The following is a 15,420-nucleotide window of genomic DNA, read 5'->3' on the forward strand; positions in this document are numbered from 1 at the left end:
CAGGTCTTCACGGCCAGTCCTGTGGTTCCCGAGGAACATGACACTTTACTAAGAGTAGATTCCTGCAAAACTCTACTAAGAATTCAGTTTGGTTCACCTCACTGTCTAGTCACTGACTAAAATGGAAAACACCAGCTAAGATCAAGATTTTACATTTGAAAATAATTATTCTCAACAAGCAACTGAAGAGAAGTTCTTGATCACACAATTTTTTTTTAATGTTTTGTCACAGTATTTATAAGCTACGTTTGGAACTAGTACCTATATTCAGTATGCTACCAAATTCAGTAAGGAGGAACAATAGTGCATCACAACCTACCTGCCAAGAGTGCATCCTAGCCACAGGTGAGGCAACTGCCTTTCCAGCTGGGGATGTTTCCCAAACTGTGGTAGACTGTATCTGTCTTGATGTGCAACCGGTACCATCTTGCCTCCTGAATCACATCTCAGCATCTCTGGATAGCCCATTAGATCTGCTATGATCTAACCAACACTATCTGCTCTTCATTCCCCCTCAACATGCAAACCTTTGGAATGAATAAATGAGAGGTGTGAAAACTAGGGTCTTTTACAAATTGCCAGCATGAAACCTGTGCATCTTTACTCATCAGAGTCACGTTACCATACCACTTTGCTGCTGCTCAAAATACAAACCTCTCTATCTGGCAAACTCCATCTAAAAGCTGGGTGCATGTGACCAACTTTGGTGCCAATTCTTCTGGTAGATTTTATTAAGCCTTTCAGACATTTATGAAATCAGTCTTTTTCTGTGCTACAGCTGGTAGGGGGTTGGGAATGGAGGTGTAGAGAACACAAAGTGCTTCTTATATATATTTATAATGAAGAACTTTTCTAGTTCCAGAGCCTGGAGTCTCCAGTTCATTTTAATATAATAAGTTATATTAATTAGGTGCATAAAAAGGACAACGTCTCCCTTTACTGGTTTGTCATCATGTCACTACATTTATCCAGTACTGTTTTGAACCTACTCATGTTACAAAGAACAGGTATATAGGGTTTCCCTTGTATTTTATTTTTTTTTCCCCCTTGTATTTTAAAGAAAAAAAGTATGCCAGACTTCTCCAACAATCTGGAATTTTATTCCATTCATATACATGCATAGTAACAACATTTGTTGAGAAATTATTTCTATCAGAAGTAGAACATTATCTTTGTGATCACCAGGTGCAGTATTGCTACTCTTATATTTAAATAGATCTTATATATGAATTAAATTCATACTTGCAGCATTGAGTTTAGGGTTTCGATTTAGACTGTGCCTTTCAAAAGATAAAACCGATGAATACTACTTCATTACTTACAATACTGCTTCCAGTAATTTTGTTCATCCTTACAAAGTATTGCATTTAACAGCAAAGGTTTAAAAATTGAGACAGAGCTGCATCAGCGAAAGAAAATACAAGTACTATACAAGAAAAAAATCGCCATCTTCATTTAACATACATGTTTAAGATTAAGAAAATGGACAGAAACGTACGGCTACATACAAATGCAAAGCCTAGTGACTAAGAGACTGTATCTGCTAAAATATAAAGTGCAAACGGAGCCTGATTATCCAAGAATTGAAATCTTAAGGCGAACTTATAGCACGTGTATTTAGAACATCTTTGCAAGTTATATTTTAGCATATACATATATCTGCAACAGCATATAAGAAGAAATCAAGATACACAAGTGCTTTGGAAGCTATTTCTAAAATGCTTTTCTGTATTGTTTGTGACTATTCAAAAGCTACTTACAGTGCAAACCATATGTGCTACACAATAACTATACAATAACATTACAAATGACTTTAATATAAAGTTTTTAAATAAAAAATAACATAACCACAGCTATGAATACTGCTGGTAAAATAAATTAAATTTTTTTTTTTTTTGGAAAATGGCACCAATAATACACTTTACTAATGGACTGTAATGAAATTACACCTTAAGTCTTCAACTCAGCCATAATGAATTATCTCCTGATCGCCCGGATGTAATTCAAACAGGCTTTTTTTTTTTTTTTTTTTTCTGTACTGGGTAGAACAACATACTAAACACTGGTACCAAAGGTGACTGATGTCCATTTATTTAGTGATTTCATTTGACGTGTTCCGCAGCATGTGATGAGCAATAAAACTTTTTGTGAGTTATAAAGTTTGAGAGGTTGTTGAATTGGATGTCACAGAGCCGGCAGTATTTCCCACTGGTGGGCGCCTGGGTGGAGCCATTCACACTTTTTGCTATACTAGACAACTGGTCCTCTGCGGAGGGAATGCCCGGGGAGACGTTCTCGTTCGTGGCTAAGGGGTTCTCGGAGACCCAGGAGGGAGACTTGTGGCCGTCTTCACGCTGAGGGTTCTGGGCAATGTTCTCTTGCTGGGGGTTGGCGGCAGGGCGCTCTTCTTGCTTCAGTCCACCATTCACGATGACCATGCCTCGGTTTTTGGGCAACAAGGGCAGGGAATCTTTCTTCGGCACAGCGCACCCGTTGGAAGAAGCCTGGCCTTTGGGAGATTCATCTTCCGCGTTTGTGCTTTGCTCCACATCAGCGTTATGGATGACCAGAGAACCGGAAATGTAATCACTTGGCTTGATTCCATAGTACGGAGAAAGCTGATCGGCTCCTTTGGCCTTCTTTATTGCTCCAGGGTACAGGCATTGGGGAAGAAACAAATGTTTGTTTTCTTCTTTTGTCGCGATGAGCTGAGCGGCTTCGCTGAAGACTTTCAGGCCCTGCAGCGTCGCTAAGTGGGATGAGAATAAGTTTCCATTGGGGGAAGGCTGCTTCAGGTTGCCATTTTTCTCGCATTTTATGATGCTTCTTTCATAGCTGACGTCGGGGCTGTTTCGTTCGCTTTCTGGATTGGGAAACACTTTGCTGTCGAGCGGAGCCAGGTCATTCCGCTGATGGGCGGTGACCGGGCAGAAATTCTGCTTGTGGGCCAGGTAGTTTTCCACCTTGTTGAAACTGATCTTGCACACGGTGCACTCATGGTAGTCCAGCAGCCTTTTGGGAGACGCGGTCGTCCGCTCAGACTGGGATAAACACTTTTTGCTGAGATCGATGGGGACGTCCATCTCCAGGCAGGAGACGCTGGAATGAGCAGTGTCACATTTAGAAACCGGGACACACTTGTTCATGGCCAGGGAGGTTTCCAAGTGCTTTGAGACAATTCCTGGAAAGAGATCGCATCTTGGGTGGTAGCACTCGCCCAGCCCTTCCGTGGCTTCTTGGGCGGAGGTGCAAGGGTTGCTGAGGTTGGCTACGTCGAGAAAGCGCTGCTGGACCAGCTGGGGCCTCTGATCCTGCTCAGGCAGGCACATCTCGTACATCTTCCTGCGCTTGCGCGTGCGCATGGTTCTCTGCATGGCAGGCACTTTGTTGGAAGCCGACCTCTTCAGCGGGGGGTCGTGGCGCGTCGCACAATAATACTGTTTGTGGACCATGTAGGTTTCGTGCCGGCTGAAAGTAATGTTGCAAGCTTCACAGGTAGTCTTATTTGGGTCACTTTCCCCATCCACTAAGGGGACGCTGGGGTTTTTGACATCAACAGGTTTCCCATTAATTTTATCATCATTGCTATTGGGGGTGGAGAGCTTCTTAGCTTGCGTGGAAAAGTCCTTGTCGTGGCCCTTCCCGTTTGGCCCAATTAAATCTAAAACGGCGGAAGAACTGATGCAGGGTGTTTGAAGAAGTGGAGTTTCGGGATCCGCGGAGTGAGTGGCTGGATTGAGAAGGTTGATGGAGGGCTGACCCGAGTTGGGACTCACAGCCTCCTGCATCTTTTCTGAAACACCAGGGAACTCGGGGGACTTGGCCATCTGCTGCCATCGGCTGCTGCAGTAATGTTTTTTGTGCACTAGATAATTATCCAAGTTATTGAAGGTTATGTTGCACTCAAAACAGGTAGCCCCCTTGGGCATCAAGGGGCTGTAAATGACAGGAGGGTAGCTACTACTTCCGTGCCTCAGGCGCCGGTGTACCAGTTCAGACATCTTGGCCAAGATCTCTGACGCTTGAGGGACCATTGTGATATCTTGGGGAAAAGCAAACTGCGATAGAAAGGGTCCCACGGGGAAAGAAGGCCCAATATTAGGCTGAACTGGAGATGAGGCGAGTCTTGGACTAGAGGGCTCAGACTTTATTTTCGTGTAAGAAAAGCTTTGTTTATTGGTTGTAGGCTGAATTTCGGGTCTCTGGTTAGTGAGGAAGAGCTGAGTCTTTTTCTCACACTTGTCCAGCTCCGTGTCAGAGCTCGCATCTTTAGTCTGCATGGCCTTTTGGCTCTGGGGGAGTTCGCTTCTGGTCAGCAAGTCTGTGGCTGGCTGTAAGCTGTCTTCGGTTCCACTTGGAGAGTGTTCCATGTCACTTTCTCGGGGCAGTTTGCTGCCAGGGACATGGAGCTCCTGGTGCTGCAATAACTCCCTCTGAGTCTGGAAGCCAAAGTGGCAGTGATTGCATCGGAAGGCAGCTTGAGTGAGATGGGAGAACAGGTGTTGGTGAAAGTTGATCACAGAATCAGCAGTGTAGCTACAGACGGTGCATTTGAGACTAGCACCAGGGGGGAGGAATTCTTCCATTTTCACTCCTGGAGAAACATACAAAAGCAGAATACTGAGAACCACACATTTTGGTTTGATGGTGATACGAACCGTTACTAATGACCTCATGTCTTCAACACAGCAGAAATGAACTGAAATCTTGCAGAATCTCATTTGTCATATTAACTTTTTTCCTATGATACCTTTCACCATATGTGATAATAATAAACTGTAGTCAATACTTTCTAAAGCACTTTCATGAGTATTATCACATTGTAGTGGGATGGGCGGTGCTGTTTTAATTTTACAGGTCAGAAGACAAATTCAAGGAGGCTAAAGGAATTGATTACGGTAATAAATCTAAATAATTATCTAATAAATTCAGTGATGAAGCCATGCCCAGACCTCATTTTATGATTTCTAATCCAATAGGCTTCTTACCAAACCACTGTGCTCTACAGTAGGAACAGGCAGGTATTTATTTGACAACCTGTATGCAAACTAAATAACTTAGTGCACTTAATGTGCTAGAATTAGGTCTTTATACAACAGAATCCAAACAGAAATCATTTTGTTAAGTAATTAATAACATCCTCATTTATCTTTGGTACAAATTTAGAATTTCATGGTTTTGCTTAATATGGGTTATCTTTATCCAGGGCTGATATTCAGCTGATATTTACTAGTATGTTCAACTATATTAGTATACTAATATAGTCATTTCAGACTGACATTTGTGGTGATTGATCATGGCTTGTTTCTGGTCAGTTATTAAATATTTTGAATATCACCACTGACTGGTGGGTAAATCTCAATGCAATATTGTGACTTACAGGAAATTTATATTTGGTCACTCAGATGAGGAAAATCTATTTTGCCTATGCATCTGGTCTTTACCCTTGGTTCCTGGCTCAAGGCTTCTAAAACTGTTGGAATTTCTTGTGATAAATATGTCTTTGTTATGTTAATGAGGTGACTTTTGTAAAGCCTTCAGGTAACCTAAGGATGGAGACTGGTTGCCAGAAGAACCAACCCTGTGAGTGAAGGGTCAGAACTTCCACTGCTTTCCACTTCTGGGAAGAAGGGCTGGAGATGAAGTTCAATTGCCAATGGCCAATAACTTAATCAATCATGCCTACATAATGAAGCCTCCCTGCCCATTCTCAAACCTAGCCCTATTCATCTCATCCATCTGGCTGTTCCTGAGTTATATCCTTTTAAAATAAACTGGTAATCTAGTGAGAATGTGTTATCTGAGTTCTGTGAATCACTCTAGCAAATCAGTCAAACCAAGGGGGTGCCATGGCAATCTCTGATTTACAGCTAGCTGGTCAGGAGCACAGTAGACTGGTCTGAATTGGGATGAGAGTGAAGGGGGTCACTGTTGTAGAACTGATCCCTTAATCTGTGGAATTTAATGCTATCTCAGTAGTATCAGAATTGAGTGGAGTTGAATTTCAGGACACCCAGTTGGTGTCTAAAGAATTACTTGAGGGGCGGTGCGGGGAGGCAGGGGAAAACACTCCCCTATGAATTGGAATTGGGAGCTAGATACTTTTACGCAATAAGGTCAACTCGTGTTCCATTTGTTGTCATATAGTTAAGGCAGGCTTGCTTCTGTTCTCTGCACTCTACACTAAAATGAGAAATACCTTCTATATTCAGAAAATGAAAATATGGCAGACAACACCCAGTCCTATAGTGATAAAAGAGGACTTCTTTTATTTTTCTCCTTTTCTCCTTAGCTAATCCAGGACTCATTTTTCTATGGAGCTGGAAAAATCTCTCTATCTCCTATTTTTGTTTTGTGCATGACTTTGCACTCACTGTGTGAGACAACCAACCTGTTTCTGTGTCCCCTGGTTTATCACCTACATAAAGACAGCTCATTTGCAGGGATAAGGTAGAGAATGAGTAAAAAGAAAATTGCCTATTTTTATGGGTACAAAGACAAAGCTTGCACAGTACTACAGTATTGTAGGTTGGAGTTAGTTTTTTTTTTTTTTTAACTGAGCACCTATTTTAGTTTTTAATTATTCAACCGAAGCAAAAACAGTGAAGGAAGTCACCCCAGGGTGTCTAACAAGTTTTGTATTCTATGTGCTGAAGAACTATGATTCCCAAAACTTGGTTTGCCCTATCCAAGAATGTTTGAAAAAATACCTAAAATTAATGTAATTTTGTACATTTGGTTCACTTCAGTTATTTTTAAAATATAAGAATTAGAATACTATGAGATGATACTGACAATAATTGGGCATACAATTCCAAAATAAATGGGAATAGTAAAAAAGAGGGGATATATGTATAGATACAGCTGAGCAGACATACAACATTGTAAAGCATATATATTCCAATAAAAATTAATTAAAAAAATAGGAATAGTTGCCACCTTGCTCTTAAGGAAAGGCTTTAAAAAAAGAAAACTTGTTTTGCAGGCTAATTTTTCCTAAGAAGTTTTAAAACATAGCACTAAAAGTGTTTTTCTGTCAAAAATTCAACTATGTTGTTATCATGCACACTCTAGAAGTCAAGAACCTTTTACAGATTCATATTTAAAAGTTAATTTCTCTCAAGTGGGATTTTAATTGGATCTTTCAAAATAAAAGCTTTATTTCCATTCAGCAAATACTTTTTATGTAAAATATGTAAAAATACAAATATTTTTATGTACCTGCTATTGAGTCCCTGCTGTGTGGGAAAGTTTGCAAAGATCACCTGACACATAAATGAATGAATACTGATGACAGTATACAAAGGGTATTGTGATTTCTAAAACTGATGCTATTTGACTTTAGTTGGGGGAAAAAAAAAAAAAAACATAGAGTGCTTTGGCCTGTAAACAGCACTGTAAGTCGTTAGAGAAGAATTCAGACCCGTGTCCTTTAAACAGAATATACTGATTGTATGTGACAAAAGGTAATAACTATCTGGTTCTGCAAGTTTAATTTGATTTTATAGGCAGAAAGAGACATATGAATGTATGTATACACAATATGTGTTAGTGTACATATTATGTATGTAGAGAAAGAACAGGGTCTCCGAGAGCAGAAGAAACGAGAGGCACTTACCGCTGTGTGAGGTCAGGTGCATTTCTAGAGCTCGGGCATTCGAGAAGCTCTTGGTGCACTGTGGGAAGGGACACAGGCTGGAAATCTGAGGAGCAGTGTCCTCATTTTCCTCTGACACTGGTGCAGCTTCTCTTTGCCTTCCACTGCAATAGTACATCAGATGGGCTTGCAGATTCCGCTCACTGCGATACCAGATGCCACAGGACTTGCACGGGAATATATCCTCTGCAAGCAGAAATACAGGGACACGTTAGCTGCTGCCCACTTAGAGCCATTCATGGGTAAACGGCATTTGGTTCCGTTTTTTTGAGTCTGCTCTCTGGTTCTGAATTAGGTAATCAGACAGTGGCTAGTGAAGTGGTGGTGGTATTCCACAGTACAGGACCGAGCTTATAAAGGAATGTTACATTCAATGCAATTTACCTTACTCTTTAGAAAGTGGTACTGTAGGAGACTCCCAACATAAAGCACAAGAGGTTGATCCTAAATTGTTTATATTGTATTTATGGTTTAGAAAAGTAGGCATTTAGAAAATAGCAGTATGAAATGTTTTGTCTGCTTGATTAAAAGGTAAAGGATCTAATGGCTGCTGCACTGAAGTTAGCCTTGATGTCAACTCCTGACATCATTTATTCATTTAATAAATTAATTGCAGAGTGTGTCCTAAGTGCCTGATTTATGCTGAGTTGACTGTAAAACAAAATGAGAGACAAAACAGCTGTTCTTAAGGAGCTTAGATCGCTTGGGGCTGGTTAACAGGTGGTTAGATCATTATATAAGAATGTGATGACTGCTCTGATGGAGGTATCTGAGGGGTGTTTTGGGGCATGGAAAAAAAATACGAGTCTGGGGAGAGAACTGGAGGGAGGATGAGGTGAGAGAAGAACTTAGAGGGAAGATGATGACATGCCTTAGCTGCACTGTGAAGGATGAAATTAATCTAGTCAGGTGGAGAAGGGGATTGTATTCTTGTAGTCAAGGGATCATCCATGGGAGCCTACGAGGGACTGGGTGGAAGCTGAGAGGCTATTCTGTAATCTCAGGAAGAGATGAGGCTGCAGAAGTCAGGGACAGACTACCAAAGACCATGGAGGCTTTTATTTTTGGGGGGCCTCACTGCATGTCATGAAGGATCTTAGTTCCCTGGCCAGGGGTTGAACCTGTGCCCTCAGCAGGAGTCCTGACCACTGGACTTCCAAGGATATCCCACTGTAGGATTTTTAAAGTTCAAGTTTCTATCTCAATGAGTATGGAATGTTACTGAATCATTTTAAATAATAGACTGACAGAAACTGCTATGATAGAATGTTAACTGTGGAGCAGAATTTGAAGGTAGCAACTTTGGAAGGAAGACTTATGACTTATAATTGAAGTAATCCAAGTGAACTATGTTACAGTTTGAACTGTAGCTAATAGCCATATAGTATTTGTTAGGTCATGCTATAATATGTATGATATGTATTTCTCATAGATCCACTCATGGAAAATTTCTGTGTGTGTGTGTGTGTCTTCACCCTCATTCATTAATAGGTAAAGAATGTGAGGTTGAGTAACTTGCTGTGATCATGTAAGTGGGTGAACTGAGATTGGAAAAGCCTGGTGTAAACACTCTTCCATAATACTTCAATGGCAAGAGGGACAGAGAGAAGAAAAATTATATTGAGGAAGTAGAACTGACTGGAAGTGATGACCGCTAGAGTGGAGGGTAAGGTTTATCCTTGGTGCCTAGGCTTCTTGTTAGCATTTCTGTGTTAAGTGGTGGTTCATTCATCTCTACAGGGAATAGAAGACAGATGGGTGATGAATTCAGGCTAGTGCGTGTATAGTGACCAAATCTGACACTGTATTGTGCAAACTTGGCACTTTTGTAGTGAAAGGGGGCATGGATCAGAGGGGATGGCAGATGACCCTGTAAACTGGGACAAATCCAGGCACACTGGGGTACATGGTCACATTAGATGCATGCAAGTGGATATTTCTGTTGAGAAAGAGAGATGAACATTGCAAAGATGGCAACAGAGGTCTGAAACTCGCCAGACACAGCTGGAGCTGTGGTTTATAAACTGTCAGTGTATAGTGGGGGTGGAAGCCCATGATAGTGAAGGAGACGGCTCAAGAGATCCTGTTGAAGGAGAGAAGGAGAAAATTAAGGACCAAATTCTAGTGAATGAGAAGTAAGGAACAGGTAGGTACAATACAGAATTTCCAAATACAATCTAACTACAAAATCACACCTGGCTACTGTTTATTATTTAACCCTTCCCACCCAAGTTAGTTACATTTACACTTTAGAGAGCCACACTGTTGAATAAAGTGGCTATTTATGCAGGATGACTTTAACTGATTAGCTAATTAAAGAATGAGAACAAAAGCCTGTAGAATCCATGTTGATTTATTTGAGATTAACCGTTATCTTGCTACAGAAAGCAAACAAAGTATAACCTCAAATATATATAATTAGAATGAACATTCATACACTGAAGCATCACAGTAATATAAGGTACCCCTAGGATACTTGGTGGGCTTCCTGGGTGACTCAGTGGTAAAGAATCCACTTGCACTGCCCAAGCCACAGGAGACACGGTTCGATCCCCGAGTCACGAAGATCCCCTGGAGGAAGGCATGGCAACCCACTCCAGTATTCTTGCCTGGAGAATCCCCATGGACAGAGGAGCCTGGAGGGCTATAGTTCATAGGGTCGCAAAGGGTCAGACACGACTGAAGTGACTTAGCATGTATGTACAGGATAGCTGGTAACAAAATGATTTGGTCTCAAATTCAAGTTACGTCGAGTTCCTCACTATCCAAAGTAAAGGTCCAGCAAAGAAGATAACTACATTTACACTAAGGGAATCTAAAAATACACTTGGGTTGGGTGCACTGAATCCAGTGGTTGTATGCAGAATAATTCCAGATACACATGAGAAATTCTTTATTCTGGAGGATGCAGTTACAGCAAGAACATAATTATTGTATAATATATATACACACAAAAATATATACAGTATTGAGACATAGCTGTAGCCTCTAGAATTTTCTGCATCATTCAAAGTCTCGGGCGTTTTCAAGGACATTTTTGACTCAAGGCAATATTTCACTTGCCTACTGGCTTCAGATTCTTTTCTCCTATTAAGATGTAACTGGTACTCATATTCTCTCTCAGAGACAGATAAAAGCAGAGTGGACTCTAGAGCTCAGATCTTGGGACTCCTGAAGCACTGATTTTCTGTCATATCAGGTCACTGTGTGTTCAAGAAATACAAACTAAGTTCAATAGTCCTTTTAACAATATAATCACAAAGACAGATTTACTAGGGCATATTTTAAAATTTTGCATATAAAGTACTCTAAGAAGTATTTTTCTTTTTTTAATTTTTTATATTAGATGGTGTCTTATTTAGCCTACATTTTCCCTTCTTTAGTATATCTAATCAAATTTGATTTTGTTTTCTTTTTCTTATGTTTTAACTCTTAATACCAAAATTATTTTACCATAGGAGCATCAGTGAAAGATATTGGGCTTCTTATAGCTAAATAGCCTTGAACATTGCTTAGTTTAGAATATCAGATTTTTGTTTGTGACATTCAGGAATCCACCGTGAAATGAATGAATTTAAGTTCTTTTTATATTCCCATAAGAAGTGATCTCATGCACACACACACACGTGCACAGAGAGTTAAAGTTGGAGAGAAGAGCAAATAAAATCACAGCAATGGAGGAAAAAACTCTGTCTCTGGTTGCCTGTCAGTAGGCATTATTTTTTTCTCTCCCCTAAATACCCATCACCACTACAAAGCTATTGCCTGGGCTCCTGCACTCAACACTTACTATTGACAATAGCTGTGGGCAAAATAGAAGCCATGGCAGCTTGCTGAGGAAGCAGCTGAATTGAGTCCAGCAGGCGCGCCGGGTACATCCCTTCTGTGAGAGTCATCTGACTGGCAGCTTGTAGCCTTGAGTCAAAATCCACCACAAAGGCAATTAGCTCTTCACCCTCAGAGATGGCCTTCGTAGTCGTGCACCAAAGCTGACCCCCTATTAAGAGAAAAAAGGAAGAGAAAGATAGAATTGACATAGAATACTCCAGCCTGCTGTACACTGGATTGATGTCAATAGCACCCTCTCATGTTTTTCACATCACTTTCTACTGGGTGGGGTGTTGGATCAAGACAACAGCTGCCCTCCTCTTCCCTTTGTTCACTTAAAACAATAAAACAGCCAGTTATTGTACCAGCGACACGGGTTCATAATAACAAAGGACTGCAATTAGGGACAGGCAACTATGGCGAACCACATGAAAGTCTGGTAAAACAAAAGAGAAGGGGAAGTTGGGAGAGCTATGATAAACCAAAAGTCCACTGGAAGTCCATTGGAAACTGGAAGTTTGAAATATAGTGGCTTTTCATTGACTGAGTTGTTACAGACTTTCATTGGCTGAGCTGTTGTCAGGTGATGAGAAATGCTTTCTTCCTCCAGCTGAGTGGCATTCAACAATGTCACGTCCTGATGGAGATACAAAGACCATCTCTTCCTGTTGGGCTCTGTATTGAAGTCAAGTGGTACTTGCCAGCTCCCGCATCTGACTTCCCTACTCCATTTTAGTGAGGTTTCCTTTTATGAATTTTCATACCTCCTATGTGGAAAATTATATTTCTTGCATTAAATGTACTGTTCAGTGACCAACAGTAGGAGAAGACTAAGGACCAAATATAGACATAATCTGTACAGAGTTTTGTCAAAAATTGACAACTTTTTGCCTTCTGGTGCCTGACTTAATCATTAACCATGCTATTGCATGGTATAAACTGCCTAAGAACATGCACTGTAGGGATCCAACCTCAAAATGTATTCCAAGTGAGCCTTTGAAGTTACTCTTCCTGCACCTTACTCCTCTTTTTCTCTTTCCCAGACACTGATATATCAGATACTGATATTGATATATATATAAATGATACCTAAAACTACAAAGCAAGTAAACAAAGTTCCTAAAATTTAGAAAGTTTAAGGGCAATTCCAGTTCATTTTGTTCTCTGCATAAGTCTGCTTCCATTTTTTTTTTTTTGGAGGGGCGGATGCTGAGTGATCTTTACTTTTATAATATTTCTTATAATACAGCTTCTTTATCTCCCTTTACCCTGACTGAACTTCCTGAAAAGAAGATACACCAAAGATCCTTTTCAAAAAGGCTTATTTAAATAAAGATTTGTTTAAATGAAAAGAACCCTTTCTTCAAACACTAAGATAGACTCTGGCTCAGCGCTTCAAATGATCACGTGTGGTGCATTAAAAAGAAAATTAACTATGCAAGTACATCTTTTAATGTATTGGAATGCGATAGCAAATGCTCATTTATTTAACATGTTTAGACAGGCAAAGCACTTATATTTTGTTATCTACACTCTCAGGCCTAGATACGTATCCTATACAGTTATGCCTGAAATAATATGGCATAGTTGATATGTTATAAAGCTTTTTTTCTCATTGTGTATATATTGCAAGGCTATATATTGTACCCATTAAGCAAGTAAAAATTGTATCCATTCTGATAAGTAATATTGCTCTGTTTATCTTTCAGAGTAGCTGCCTTTTCAACTGCACTTCATTTTTTCCACCCTCAAAGAGATCATAGTTTTTAAACAACTTGTGGTAAAAATCGGGTGGAAAAGATAACAACAGCATATGATACGGCACAGTTGACTAGAAGATTCAGGACCTCGTTTTAGAGAGACCTGGGACAGTTAATTAAAGCAGCTGATTAAATGTTAAAGGCAAGCAAATAAGACACCATTTGTGACAGTATGTTTGTGAAAAAACAAACCTAAAATTACTGACCTCAAATTTATGTGAAAATTTCCAAGGAAAACACACATTTACTAAAGGACTAGAAAACAACCATTTTTTTTTTTTTTTTCCCCACTTTGGCTCTAACATATCTGAAAAAATACAAATTTGCCAAAGTTGAAAAACAGATTCACTTTGGCATTGATTGATTGATTTACAAATGTAGAAGCTAAATGGCATCATCGTGGAATTCGATGAGTACTGAAAAGTGCTAAGTTGGTGCTGTTTCTGTTGGTGACACCTCTTTCCCCTGGGAGGCTCCTGCATTTGGCTGCTCTGCCCTCTCTGATGTGCATACAGATCCAAACTACTCACGGCTCTAGACAAAGTAATCATCTGCACCTTATCTTTCCTCTGGGAAACCGCTTATTAAGTGAGTCTGTGTAATAGAGGGGTGGGGAGGGCAGAGGCAGGCACTGCAGTTCAGCCTCCTAGCCTGGTCTTTTGGAGTCACAGGATTTCAGCGTTGAACAGCATAACTTATATGACTGGTAACAGTTTCCCATTTTTGACAAATTTATATTGTTGGTAAATCTAGCTATGGCTATGTTTTACAAAGGAAAAGTTGTGAATTCAGGTACCCAGGAGAAATCAATAGTTTAGAGAAGGCAGCACTCAGCTTATCTTTATCACAGCAGTGAGCTCCATAGCAAGATGACTCTGAACACTTGTACTCAAACTTTGAACCCAAAAGATCCAGTCAATAAAATAAAATAAAATAAAATTCACAAACTGTTAAGTGCAAAAGGGAGGAGATATATGTATACTTATAGCTGATTCACATTGTTGGACAGCAGAAGCCAACACAATATTGTAAAGCAATTATCTTCCAATTAAAAAAAAGAATAAAGAAATATGCAGAAAAATTTCTCCAAAAAATAAACAAAAAATAATTTTTCTACATTACTAGGCAGCTCGGCAGCAGTAATACATACCTGTTTTTTGGACATATTCAGTAATGTTTCATATTTTATTGTCTTTACCATTTTATATTTCATCAGAGCATGTCATTTTAAAAGGCTAAATTGGACTGAAAATGTACTTTGCAGGTTTGATGAGAAAGCCAGCTGTTTTAGGATTTAGTTTTTCAAATCAATCACTCAGTTCGGTATTCACTGAACTCCCCACTGTGTGCCAGGCCGGGTGCTATGGCTTCACACACAACTTACACACAAACTGAATGTACACATACAAACGAATTATAATACTACGTGCTGGTGTCATGCCCTAGTGCTAAAGAAAATGTGAGACAGGTGAATAGCTGAGACTTCTTGGGGGAGTCAGGCAAGGCATCCAAGATGACTTTTGGTTTTTTCTTAATTAATTCAAGAAGAACAGAGGAAAACCAGCTGAAGTGTGTGTGTGGGGACCTGGCAGGTACACTGTGACTGGCAGAGAGAGGCACATGGGTGTGAGAGCAGGATTATCAAAGAGCCTCAGCGGCTGGCAAACCTGGAGCTTGGAGCCTGAGGGAGGAAACAGGTGGATTATGGGAAGCGGCGTGCCAGAACCAACCTGTTTTGGATCACAGGGTGGGATGTTCACCTGTCAGGAATTTTGTGTGCTGTCGATGTCACGCTGGTAACTAGCCACCGTGAGAGCTATAGTATTTGCTGGCAGAAGTGGAAACATTACAAATCAGGGCTTCCTCCCACAAAAAGTTTAGAAGCAGGTGAGACAGTTTTGATGTAACATAAAAACAGTTGTGTCTGGCTCATGGCGGGGAGATGGTGTGCATTTGTTTTCAGTGAATGAATGAACAAATTTTTGACCTGAGCTTTGCCCCCTCAGAATATAGATCTAAGGGTCATGAGGAGAATAAACTGAAGGGGTAGGAAATGTTACCTCAAAGCCCATTAGGAGGCTGTTGTACTTAGTTCAGTTGTAAGAAGTGTAAATTGTGAGGTAGAAGAGGGCCAATTTCAAGAGACATGGCTGGGAGAGGACTGGAGATTTCATG

General features: G+C 40.3%; 1 protein-coding gene across 1 annotated transcript in view; it reads right to left on the bottom strand.

The window, feature by feature from the left end:
* Positions 1–1,078: 1,078 nt before the first annotated feature.
* Positions 1,079–15,420, bottom strand: part of ZFPM2 (zinc finger protein, FOG family member 2) — a 503,409-nt gene continuing 489,067 nt past the window's right edge. The window contains exons 6-8 of the mRNA XM_070477249.1: positions 11,448–11,654; positions 7,619–7,843; positions 1,079–4,594 (exon numbers count right to left, since the gene is read on the bottom strand). Coding sequence (XP_070333350.1) covers positions 2,103–4,594; positions 7,619–7,843; positions 11,448–11,654 — 2,924 coding nt within the window. The 3' untranslated portion in view covers positions 1,079–2,102. The remainder of the gene's footprint in view (positions 4,595–7,618; positions 7,844–11,447; positions 11,655–15,420) is intronic.

The sequence above is a fragment of the Odocoileus virginianus genome, chromosome 15 (genome assembly GCF_023699985.2).
Source record: "Odocoileus virginianus isolate 20LAN1187 ecotype Illinois chromosome 15, Ovbor_1.2, whole genome shotgun sequence".
NCBI lineage: Eukaryota > Metazoa > Chordata > Mammalia > Artiodactyla > Cervidae > Odocoileus > Odocoileus virginianus.